This window comes from Belonocnema kinseyi, chromosome 9 (assembly GCF_010883055.1).
Source record: "Belonocnema kinseyi isolate 2016_QV_RU_SX_M_011 chromosome 9, B_treatae_v1, whole genome shotgun sequence".
In the NCBI taxonomy this organism is placed as follows: Eukaryota; Metazoa; Arthropoda; class Insecta; order Hymenoptera; family Cynipidae; genus Belonocnema; species Belonocnema kinseyi.
This window is the reverse complement of record NC_046665.1, coordinates 89,646,470-89,659,729: the sequence shown is the minus strand read 5'-3', so window position 1 is coordinate 89,659,729 and position 13,260 is coordinate 89,646,470. Positions and strand designations below refer to the sequence as shown.

Here is a 13,260-nt window from a genome sequence, read left to right as displayed (position 1 = left end):
AAGTATTCAGATCATAAGAATCGCCAGCCCAGCATCGAAATCTGAAAATATTAAAATCCCAATCTCTTCTTTTTATTTCAAAGCAGATAGAGATATAAATAGAACCGCCGAAGTGTTCCGACCGGCAATCGTGCAACTTCGAGTTTTCAAATTCAGAAAAGAAGAAGTGGGTTGCGCGCGCAACCCAGGCATTTACATCGTCTCCTACCATATTCACACGGACATAGACGTGTCATAGTATTGGACCACGTCTCGTTTCAGATCTGGGATCACTGCCTTGTAGTACTTCGTGTTTCACAGTTCATAAGTCAGACAGCGCTGCGTTCAGTTTGCCGTTCGCCAGCTTCCGCGAATGCGCACAGCAATGCGCAGTCGCCTTTCCGCGTAAAAAGACGACGGCTACGCAGACTGCCGCGCAGAAACATGGCTGCATATTGCTGTACGCATTCACGGAGGCTGTCGGATGGTAAACGGAAAGCAGCCTACATCTGTTTGCATGCCACAATTTTCCGATTAGTTCTTTCTCATGGAGGCTCAATGTCGCCAGAGGGAAAACCATTTGGAAAATTGCTGCACGTAGAAAACAGGGGTCTGTTGATCGTGCTGTCGCCTCGCGAATATACACAAAGGTGCACAAAGGAACTTGGAACTCAGATTGGAACATGCGAGTTTCGTGAGCTGTATTAATGTGTATTCATGTGTACACATAAAGTATTTTAAGAATGCTGAGATTTTTCTAGTTATTACTTTTTTATTGATTTCTTATAACGCTTACAAGTCTTCATCTTCAGGTTATACTTAATATTTTACGACTGGTAAGTTTACCACCACAATGGACAATTCCTACAAACAAGTAAACTCATTTTAAGGTATTTGATGTATTTTGCATCTGCGTAGGATACCTAGACCATTCACTGTTTTCTAATCTTGACCAAAAACCCGAGAAATAGCTAAAAAATGATAAATTCAAAATGTCTTTTTGTACTGCTTGATAGATAAAAATTGTTTTGAGATGTAAATGACGATGTATTATTTTCTTACAATTGTGGTAATTACACTGTAAAAAATCAATAGACCACCACTTACCGTCATTTAGGCTATAAACCAATTCTCATAACATTTATTAATAAAAGCGACTATGATATCTCAAAATTAAGTGAATTGAATTATTTTAAATTAAAAAAAGTTTCGAAGATCCATACAAATTTTCAAAAACTTTGAATATTCTTGAATATTGACATTTCAACAAATTTTTTCTTACAGAAAAAATAAAAGGTGGACATTTTTTTACAAGGTTTTTGGATTTCTAATTTTTCATTTTTAAACATTGACTTATATACATACGTTACTCAAATTAATAATGAGCGCCCGAATCCACAGTCGCCTTTTTCACTTATACTTACACTTAAACACCAACTTGCACTCTGACTCAATTCACTAGCAAACCAAAGTTGATATACATTTAGGTAACCCAGTGGGCACAAAATTTGGCGTCGTCTTTACAACATCGTTACGACATCTTTACAACATTGTTACGACATCTTTACGACATCTTTAGGACATCCTATGTCCATGTCGTCTCGATGTCTTTGCGATATTGTAAAGACATCGTCAGATCATACGACTTATTTACGATATCGTAAAGTCACCTTAACGACATGGACAAAGAAAGTCGTGAAGGTGTCGTAAAGATGTCGTGAAGACGTCGCCAAACTTTTTGCCCACTGGGAATATTTTTTCATCTTTTACGCCTGTGTAAATTTCGCGAACCTGATCCTATGTCAAGTTTCGTTGTAGTGTGAGATGAAATGCTTAATAAACTTAATAAACTTAATAAACTGCATATTTCTACATTTGAATAAAATAAATCTCTTCAGATGCAGGTACGAAAGCAGGGCAAATTACCAATGTTATCTTGTTCATGAATGTCAAGGATTAGTTAATCCTTTAGACCGTTGATAATTAGGGATTTAAACATCGTATGAAAACCACTTTGCCGCTATACACAGTACCTGGCAGAAAAGCGATTACGATGAAAATCAAAAAAATATAAGTATCTGCCAGAGTGCGTTAAACAGAAGTTTAATGGGATTAAACATTTTTCAATAACTTGTGATACATGGACCGACACGCACAACACCATGAGCTATTTTGGTGTGACTGCGCATTACGTTAATCAAGGGTAACTACGATCCACCATGTTTAGTGTAACGGAACAATATGAACGGCATACTTCTAAAGTTTTAGGGAAGTGGGCACGAAAGATCTTAGGAAACTGGAATATAGATGAAGGAAAAACCGTTGCATTTGTTTGACAACGCTGGAAACATAAAAAAGCTATCAGAGATACTTTTTGGTTTAATAAACAAATATGGTGTTTCGCTCATCTAATCTATGTAAAAATATTTAAAAAATAGTAACCTACATCAAACATTCAACTATTGCTCCTGACGCATTAAGGAAGCTTACGCCACTTAAATTGATTCAAAGCATCGAAACACCTTGAAAACCAATTTACAATATGCTAAAAAGATTTATTTCACATTTGAAGGAAATTGCTTTAGTTCTGTTAAGTATTCCGGAGTCGCATAATATTTTAACTGCAGTGAAACTGCAGATAGCGAACGAAATGGTCGAGGTTCTTGGTGCTCTTGAGACAGCTAAGAGGGAAGTCTGTGGCGAAAAAATTGTAACAATAAGCAAAGTAATTCCTTTGATCAGTTGTTTGAAAAATACAATCGACATCCTTCAAAACACCTACCGCACTTGCTTTGGTTGAACGTTTAAAAAATCTGTTTCAAGTAGATTCCAGCACGTATAAAAAATTACATTATGGCATTTTCCAAGATTTTGGATCCTCGATTTAAAGAAAGGCACTTTCAACTGGACCGGAAAGCTGATTTACTTCAGTATTGGTTGAAAGAATGTAAATGCGTCTACCCAACACTTTGCGTTATGGCAATCAAATACCTTTCTATCGTCGCAAACTCTGTACCTTCTGAACGACTTTTCTTAAGCTGAGAGAACATTACAAAAGACTATCGAAGCCGGCTTTCACCTGAGCATTGTCAATAATTATTGTTCTTGCACTCTTTATCAAAATCAGAATGGCAATTATGAGATCAAAAAATCCATATATAATTAAGTTTATACTGTAAAAGCACTGAAACTTGCTTTTATTATTTCAATTCTGATCTGATTTAAAATGTTCATTTTTCAGGTTTAAATGTAGGAGATATCAGTATTAGGCAGTTTCCCTTTAATCAACAGCTAACTTCACTTCTTAGATTGCTGAGGGGAAAACAAAGGACTAAGTCCATGAGATTCAGTTCATTTTTGCCCTATTCTGCTAATATCTTTGTGAAAGCTATTTTCTTCTGTATAAGTGTATTTGAAAAATAGCTTTTATTTTTTAATTAGTATTTAATGAAATAATAAAATTATAATAATGATTATTAATTACAAAGATATTACAGAAATAAAGTTTGGTTCCATGCATTTGATCTATTGTTTTCCCCTTAGGTTTTAACAAAGTAAAGTTAGCTGATGGTTGAAGTGAAAATACCTAATTATCAGTATATCGATATTATAAGAACTGTAAGAAAATAAATATGTTCACGAATAGATTCTCGTGCTTTTATTTGGGAAAGGAGACTAAATCAGGAATTACAAAACAAATAATTAATTTTAAACAAATAATTACAAGACAAATACAATCATTTTAAAAGTATCGATTTTTTAAGATCGATTCTTGCAGAGTCGATTCTTTTCTTTCGATTTTCACGTGAAACGATTCTCTTTCATTCGATTTATACAAAGGAATTTTTTCATGTTGACCATGAGTTTGACTGGGATAATGTTTAAACTTTCCATAATGAAAGTAATGAAAAAAGAAAGAATTCATGGAAATGCCTTATATTAAAAAACAAAAAACTTGTCTAATAATTTAAAAACCGAATTAGATAAATTAAATAAAAGTTATGCTAGTATGATTAATTTCATTTAACGATGTTGTTTCATTCATTTTGTTTTTGTTTTACTTTCTGTATTTCGTTTCTGTAAATTTCTACCTGTTTACATTTTTCGTGCCTTGATAAGGTACTGCATGAGTACCGAGTCATTGGAAATTTTATTTTCACTTTTATTTTTACGTTTTTTTTATTGTAATTTGTGGTCCAAATTTGGTCGTTGGATTCTTTTTACATTCTCATCATTTATGATTGAGAAAGTATTAGATTTGTCGGAAATTTGACATCACACTTTTTCAATGGATCTCTACGTTTCAAGACCCCCTGATTCCGAAAATCAGGTTTTCACACGATAACTCTCGAAAAAATGAACGAATCAAATTCATCTTTGGCATACTTTTTTAGGTCCTAAAAGAAAGGACGAGTTCGTGAACCAGCCTTTTTTGATAAAAATTCAAAAAGTGAGCGCATTTTGAAAATTTTTGAGACCACTTTCTTCTGAATTTGAAAATTCTATGCACGGATATTTGTAGTATTAAAAAGAAGAAACATTTATCGTTATGACTTTTTTTATAAAAAGAAAATTCTCAGAGTTATAGCGTTTCCAAATTTTTTTAATTAAACGAGAATCAAAATTTGAAGCCGAAAATCGCACGATATGAAAAAAAAGTCAAGAGAGAACCGGAAAAACGGAAAAAGGAAAATTAGCAAAGAAGTAAAATTATTTAAAAAATATAAGCGAGTAGGCCAGAATCTTAATTTCATCAATTTTCTCATTTAAAATCTAAAATTGCTGATTTCTTAAAATTCTTTACTGTGTGTTATAACTTTATAACAGTAACGCACCATTTTACGAAATTTTCGATATTTCTATTGGCAACCCTATCTGTAATTTACGAAATTTATATATTCGGAAATTTTTTATATGATTACGAAATTTTCATGGAAATTTCGAAAATTAAACTTCAATTTGTGAAGAATTGTAATAATTTTCTGTTACATTTAACAAAATAAAACTTCAGTTAATTAAAAAGTATTTTTTTTTTGTTACACCCACATCCTAATAACATAAATTCAAGATAAAATATTTATTTGAAACTAAAACTATCTAGAATAAATATAGCAGAAGGTAGTTTTGAACAATAATAATTGGTTTCAACCATTTTTTTTGTTGACTTAAATCAGTATTTCCTCTCTTGAATGAATTAGTTCAAAATAGTTTAAAGAATTTGAAAAAACTGCGAGTTTCTTACCTTAGCAGTGGTTATTATCGAATACATCAGGGTTTGCAGTAAATATATAAAGAAAAAATTTTAAACCATTATTATGAATGGCTGTCAATCAGTTTCCTTGTGTATTGCCATATAGTTATTCACTGTATAATATTAAATTGTTAACAAACGTTTTACATACATAAATAAAAAATATTTTTTTCTTCAATAGTTTGTAGAAACTATACATTTTTTGCAAGAACAAAAAGTGCTTTTAGCGTGTGGAAAAGTATTTAAAAATTTATAATTAAAATAACTAGAAAACGGTTTTTTCATTAATACAAAACTTGCAGAAAACTTATTAAATATGCGTTGGTACTGAAATATGTAGTGAGGTAAGTTTTATGAATTTTTTCTAGCCATGTTATGTATCAATAAATGATGGCAAATGTAAATCTCTAAAAATAAAAAATAAATATAATTGTCTATAGACGTAAAACACTCAAATAAAAAGTGCTTTTACATTCCATTCTTATAACTATAGTAGATGTTCTAAGTAATAGACAACATGATTTTTTATTCATTTGTTGCTCTTTAAAAAAACATTAATTCAAAGATAAAAATCATTTCACGACTTTTTTGAATTGTTCAATTTAAACATTTTGAAAAAATAGAAAAGCTTTGGACTTTTTGAGAAAAGCTTTTTTTGGACCATACTATTACGTAGTACAAATTTTGCATGTCACCACTGCACTATCAACATTATGCCATGCAGTATTTAAAAACAATTTGGCTACTGAAACCGTAAATTTATTGAATCGAATAATAAAAACGCAAATTGATAATAATTTAGGATTATATTGAATGCCTCAATGAAATAAAATTCAAACATTGCTATCTCAATTAAATGTTCAAGAACTTAATATTTTACTTTGTACAATGCAGAAATTTTAAAATGTATGACTGAAAATTAATTCATAAGTTGATCATACAAATCTAAAATATTATCAAGCATTCTCTCTCTGTACTTTTCATTTTCCCTAAATTCTTCACACACAATTTGAGACGCCGACACTGATTCATCTCTAATCTGAACTGATGCATCAGGTCCAAGAAAACACATAGACATGATTGAAAAGCCATGTACCATGCAACTTAATTTAATTTCTGCCATTGACTCTATGAAATCATTCCAAGAAAAACTTGCACTTAAATCTATTTTCGCTTCTTTCAAAGATTCAGTCAAAGTGTCATAATATTTCGAAAATAAAATTTCAGTGGAGTGTTCCTTTCTAAAATTCCTTGAGGTTGTACAATAGAGAAAATATAGTAGATCGTAGGCAGGAGGACAGTATCTAAAAAGAATGAACAAGAATTAGCAATTTTAATGTAGAAAATTATAAAATATCTAGAAAAAATTTGTGCTTGCAAGAATTAAAGGAAGATTAAGAATTAAAATTATAACTCCCAAATCCAAAATAATCTAGAAACAGTTATTTTTCAAGCTCACCTTGCCAGTTGAAAATCGACGAAACAACAATGGTCATCGTTTCCATTTTCATTATTTTTGAACAAGATATTACTGTTCCACAAATCACGGTGACACAAAACATTTCTGAACTTGGTTGAAGAAGCAGACTTTTCATAATGATGAGAAGAAATCCTAGAAATTTTAGCTTTGCATTCCTCCTTCTTTCCAAAGTCAATATCAGTGAGTAAGTCCACCATAGAAGTTACATTTTTAAAACGCTTGTTCAGATTTGATTTTAAGTTCCCATCATTTTTGTTAATTAAAACTTCATTTGCATGACACAACTGCATGACTGTTTCCCTGTTCTTCTCTTCAAAAATTAATGATCTGGCGTGAAATCGTGCAAGATGTTTCACAATAATTAAAAACTGATCCAGCTGAAGATACTGAAACTTATCCAGCACCCTGTATCCTTGAAGGCTCATATCTTCAAAAACGAGAACATGATCTTTTTGACACAGAAAGCATTCAGGAACTAGGTTTGTCTCCTTTGATGTCAAAATTTTTGGAAATATTTTCTCGTAGAGGCCAAGTTCTATTTCAAAGAATCCACACGCTTTGATAAAATTATATTGAACTCCTTTCTTCGGTAACATCTTGATAAAAAAATTTAATTTTTTTACTTCTGATGAGTTTCGTTTTACAAGTCTCACTTTCAGATTGAAGTACTGTCCCAATAACCCTGAAGATTCCTTTGAAGGTTTAAATTCATAGGTATAGGAAAAACCGTTCACAGAATCCAAACACATTTTTTTCTTAATGATTTCAAGGCACTTTTCTGGTTCCAAAATATTCTCGTTCATGGCGCAGTTATTACTGATAATCGCGTGGATATTATGTATAGTTCGCTCAGTATAGTTCAAACTTTTATTTCAAAAAATAAACACAGGAAATTAAAAATAATAAGCGAAAAACGTTATTGCGAGAGGACCCAGTTACACCGGCGAGAATAGAGTAAGTCTTTCGAAAATAAGCTAGCTTAAATATGAGATTGGATAAGAATCGCGTCAGCGCAAAAGTGTTTTCAAAAGTGGCTGAATTTCCTAAATTTATCCATCTTTAAACTTTTTCAAACTAATTACAGGAGTAAAATTAATCCTTTTTTTTATTTCGCAATTTTTAACTGCTTACTTTCAAAAGTCCTCTACTGAAATTTTTACAACTTTTACTGGTTGCAAGTGTTTGCAGAGTATATTCTAGTAAATTTTATACATATTCTGCCTACTGGAGGATTCGCCTTCCTGACGTGTTAAAAAATGTCATTGAATTGATTAAGCTTATCATTTTCCAATGTAGGCGGAGAATTACAGCAATCGTTATTTCTGGAAATGTTTTAACAATATTTTCCTTATTGGTTAAGTTTTTGTTTATGTAATGATACAAAAAGGCTGATTAAAGTAATCAATATTGATATTGATAACACGTCACGAGTGGCGGTAATCGGTATTCCCAGATATGTTTTTACAATATTTTGCGTAATAATTCGGTAGATTTCTGCAATAAATCTTACTCTCCTAGTGTAGATATTTATATAAGTATAAGTATTATGTAATACATATTTTATTATTCATCGTTTAATGCTTTTATTGCAACATTTCATACTGCCCGTGATTAATGTTCAATATTGCCCGTTACTCATCTAACACAACCATTTTGGTTCACACTGCCCCTTAGAAAATTGTACAGAAAATTATACCCTAAGTGTCTGAGAATCTTAAAATCATTCTTGTTCAATCCGAACCAAATATAAAATTTCGAGCCATATAACATTACCAATCACAGCCCAAACAGATGACTGACACGTCGGCCGTATGTTTTCGCAACGGAACTTTTCAGACAGTCTTGCAGTCTCATAAAGTGCGTATTTCAAATCTTATATCGTACATCACTCGCTTCGCTCATTGTTCGCAAGACGATTTCAAAAACCATGTCCGCTCATAGTCTCACAACTCGTCATGCAAAAATTGATTTTCTCCTAAAGACGTTTCTAACACTGCTAAATATGTAATATAGTATTTTATAATCTATTGCTAACATAAAGTGCATCCTATACTGTCTTAAAATTAAAGCAAGTGGCCTGGCGCCACCAGGCCTGCAAAAAAATGTCTGTCAAATTGGCTACTGCCAAACTGTTTCAAAACGGTTGAGTTTTTGAATGCTATATTTCAGCCTCATTATCTAAAGGCATTTATACCGGTCGGTTCAGCTAGATTTTTCCCGAAAATATCCTTTTAGTGGCTGTTTTTTGTAATTGAAAATAAAGTGTATTTTATCACTTGAAAGTGGCGTTACTGCGAGTTACTGCCCCAATAACCCTGAAGATTCCTTTGGAGATTTAAATTTATAGGTATAGGAAAAACCGTTTATAGAATCCAAACACATTTTTTTCTGGATGATTTCAAATCACTTTTTTGGCTCTAAAATATGCTCGTTTATAGCGCGGTTATTACTGCTAATTGCGTGGATATTATAGATCATATTTTTCAGTATATTTTAACTTGTATCTAAACAAATTAAACAGAGGAAAATAAAAATAATGAGCGATACACGTTATTGTTTCGCGTCGGCGCAAAAGCTTTTTTGGCAGTGGCACATATGAAGACCCTGCGGCTTCTGCGCCACGCGAATCTGGCCACTCTCTTTCTGAGCAGGCTTACTCTAGGCTCGCCGATGTAATTGGGCCCAGCGAATAGTTCACGGTTAGCAATCAAACGGCGACTGAGATAAGATGAAGATACAGGGTTTGTGCGGAAAGTAATAGGACTGAGTCGATTAAACAAAATGTATTGAGCCATTCGTCACAATTCTTTAAAAACTTTCAAAATAGGCTCCCTCTGCGTCGATGCAGCGCTGCAAGCGCGATTTCCAAGCATTGAAGGCGTCACGGAAGCCATTCTCCGGAATAGCCTTGAAAGCCGCTTTGCATGCTGTTTGGATCCCCTCTGTCGTCTCAAAATTCTTGCCTTCCATCGGCCTTTTCAGACGAGGAAACAAAAAAAAGTCTGGGGGGGGGGCCACATCTGGGCTGTAGGGCGGCTGCGGAAGCGTTGGGATGCCGGCCGGTCTTGTCGGACCCGATTGACCCTTCATTTGAGTCTCTTGAGTACTTGCACGTAAAACTTGGCGTTGACGGTTTGTCCAGGAGGAACAAATTCATGATGGACGATGCCTTTGATGTGAAAAAAGACAATGAGCATCGTTTTCACTTTGGATTTGCTCATTCTTCGCTTTTTTGGGCGAGGAGACGCCGGCGTGTGCCACTCGGAAGATTGCCTCTTTGTCTCGAGATCATACTCAAAGATCCACGACTCGTCACCTGTGATTACGTTATTCAAAAATTGGGGGTCACTTTCACACATGTTCAAATTTTCTTGGCACAATTCCACTCGCCGCAATTTCTGGTCGTCAGTGAGCACTTTTGGGATCATTTTCGCGCACACCTTGCGCATGTTCAAATGCTCCGTCATAATGTCATGAACCACAGATTTTGATAAATTTAACATCTGGGCAATTAAACGAATACTCAGTCGACGGTCTAAGTTCAAAACTTTGCGCACACGAGTCAGATTGTCGGCGTTTGTCGAAGTCAAAGGTAAACATCTAAATGTTTAAGTTAGAAAGTAAATCATATTTTTTTAATAAATTTAAGAATATCATCACCGTAGATATTTTTCAAACTTTAGGTAACTTCCAAAATTTGATATTAAAACACCATTTATGTAATTAAATTACTTTTTTTAAAAATAGAGGTCTAAATATTTTTATTCTGTCAGTTGTGAGTCTTTTTTTAGTTCGTGAACAAATTTTATATATAAAAAAAATTTAATTTTAGTAGATTAAATCTAATTTATGAATCAATGGTATTAAAATAATATAACTTTGGTATAAGTAATATTTGACGGCAGTTGAATAATAATTGAGTTTATAAATGTTTCTTTTTTCTTAATAATCGTATTTATTACCAAGAGATACAGATGAAAGATACAACTTCTGTAACAGTATTTAAACAGGTTTTTTAACCAAATTTATCGAAGGAACTCTGTGTTCTTGAAACAATTATAAGAGTGTAATAGATAAATATCTACTTAACAACATATTCTTTTATTGTAATTTGATAATCATACAAATAAAAAGTACGAAAAAAATAAACAAAGAGAAGGAAGGAGATTTGCTTTCTTTCCTTCTCATTTTTCTGTCCTCTTTTTTACTTTTGCCTAAAGATTTATAATGCAAGAAATTTTTTTTTAATTGCAATAGGAGTATTTTATGGTGGTTGTCCAAACTTGTTCGTTGGATTCTTGATTTTAGTTCCAGGCAATCGATACATTAAAAACACATTTTAAATTGTTAAAAAAAAACTAATTATTTTCAACAATTATTCTGAAGTTGAAAAGCAAATTCTTCAATGGATTTTCTTTTTTCATTTTGCTTGATACGAAAACTCAAATCAAGTCTTTATATAATTTAATATTGTAAGAAAAATTACCCGTGTGGAAAGAGCCCGGGTTAGCCCTGGTACAACAAGGTTTCTGTTCGGGGACTGGCCGGGCTATGTTTGTTTTTTAAGAGCCTAACCGTGCGCTGGTCGAGGACTCACTGGATAATATTTATGTCAAAACCCCAGTCGGGGGCTGACTGCGCTCTGATCAGACAAATCTTATGATCGTATGTTCAGCCGGTAGCTGACCGGGCGCTGATTGGCAATACTAAAATTGTTTAACTTTGTTTATAACTTAATTACTTTCTCGGATTCCATTAAAAAATGTATGTGTATACCCGCATGGATGTTCCACGCGTGAAAATATATTGGGTAAATATTTTCTTCACAGTACAAATGTTAAAGTTAAAATTATTTCTTGAAAAAAGATCCTACTCCATCTTCACTCCATTGGGAATCGAACCAAAAAACTTCTGATTTCCGGTCAGGTGCTTTTCCAATTAAGCTATTAGAGGGATCAGAATAAGAAATCTTAATTCAAGAGAATCGCTAATTTTTAGCTAGGTGTAAATGGTACAAGTAATTATTTTTAAATATATCTGCTATATCACCAGAGATTGTACCTTACCGACAGTAGATCAACTCTCCAAACCATGAAGGCAGAAATCCTACGCAATATCGATCAAGTTAAGACTTCGGACTTTCAAACCATGGTTTTTGTGACAAAAATTTGAAGACATTTTTTTGAAATTCGAACTGTTTTTTTTTAATTAAAAAATTCTGAGTTCCATCTTTACGAAAAATTGCAAATGTTCAGAAAAAATTACATTTTATATCAATCTTAAACATTGTAAAATAGTATAAAAGACCAAAAAACCAAACCTTACACGAAAGTAAAAAAACTTTTATCATTAAGAAATTTTCAACGTTCACGATTGAATTTCTGAGTCCCTTCGTTAAAAATTTTAAATGTTCATAAATAATTACATTTCCTGTCATTGTAAAAACTTGTAAAATAGTCTAAAATGGGAAAAAACAAAATATCACGCGAAGAAAAATGGTAATCGATTTAAATGATTTATTTTAAAAGTATTTCACTGATATTCCTGTTAAAAGTTCGTGTATTTTATATTTACATAACGCCGCATCATAATAAATAATTAGAAAAAGAGTACTCAAAAGTTGGTACTTTAACTTTTCTGAACTGCAGCTTATGAGGATGGCTTTTTCAACGAGTTTCAACTTGTCGGTTTAGCGCAGTGGGTAGCACTCCCGACTGCTAGGCGTTAGATTTAGGTATAGATATATGTAGGTTCGATACCCTGTAACGTTAGAAATTTTATTTGTAATATGACGTTTAAAAATATAATATATGTATTTACTCTAAACAAGTACAATTAACATTTGAAGTCAAAATACTCGCAATCATTTAATATATTTTTTAAAAATCTTTTTTGTCTCTCAAAGACTACGTGAAAATAGTTAATGTTGCCTGTGTGCTGCGCGCGTGGAATTTCATACATTAATATGCTCCAATTCTACAGTAAAAAAGAATCAAATTGATCCCCTAACTCAGTGACAGATGCTCTTCATACAATTGAAACGCAAATTTTTCAAATCTAGTAAAGCAGCAATGAATCTTGTCCGGGCCATGGTCGAAATCCCCGGCCAGCTCCCGGCCAGTTCCCGGACAGATCCCGACCAGCTCCCGGCGATGCTCCATGGCCGGACGCTGGCTACCTCAGGGTGACGATGCTGGTCGGATTCCGACCAGTAACCCCGGCCAGATCTCGACTTAAAGCCGGGCTCTCTAGCCGTAGACTGGCCAGCCCTCGACTTCAATTTGCACCCGGGTAATTAGTATTGAATTATTCAGCTCACAACATCAAAAGCATTATACAATTATTCTAATTAAAACATTGAAATAGTTCTTACTTCATTTTTTAATAAAAATTAGAATTATTAATTACCTTTCACAGTAACATGAAAAAAACATGTAAGCATGTGCATATATAATTTTGAAATCTGATTCCAAATACTATTTCACAAGACCGCTCCTAATAGGATCCTCGTCCTGTTTCTGATCTTTTCCCTTTTTTAAAGTATATATAT

At 33.0% G+C, this 13,260-nt stretch overlaps 1 protein-coding gene across 1 annotated transcript in view; it reads right to left on the bottom strand.

Annotated features, from left to right (window-relative positions):
- The window catches only part of LOC117180633, a 14,889-nt gene extending 7,026 nt beyond the window's left edge, over positions 1-7,863 (bottom strand). The window contains exons 1-3 of the mRNA XM_033373123.1: positions 6,690-7,863; positions 6,208-6,534; positions 315-488 (exon numbers count right to left, since the gene is read on the bottom strand). Of these exons, the coding sequence (XP_033229014.1) occupies positions 315-488; positions 6,208-6,534; positions 6,690-7,513 (1,325 nt within the window). The 5' untranslated portion in view covers positions 7,514-7,863. The remainder of the gene's footprint in view (positions 1-314; positions 489-6,207; positions 6,535-6,689) is intronic.
- Positions 7,864-13,260: the final 5,397 nt, after the last annotated feature.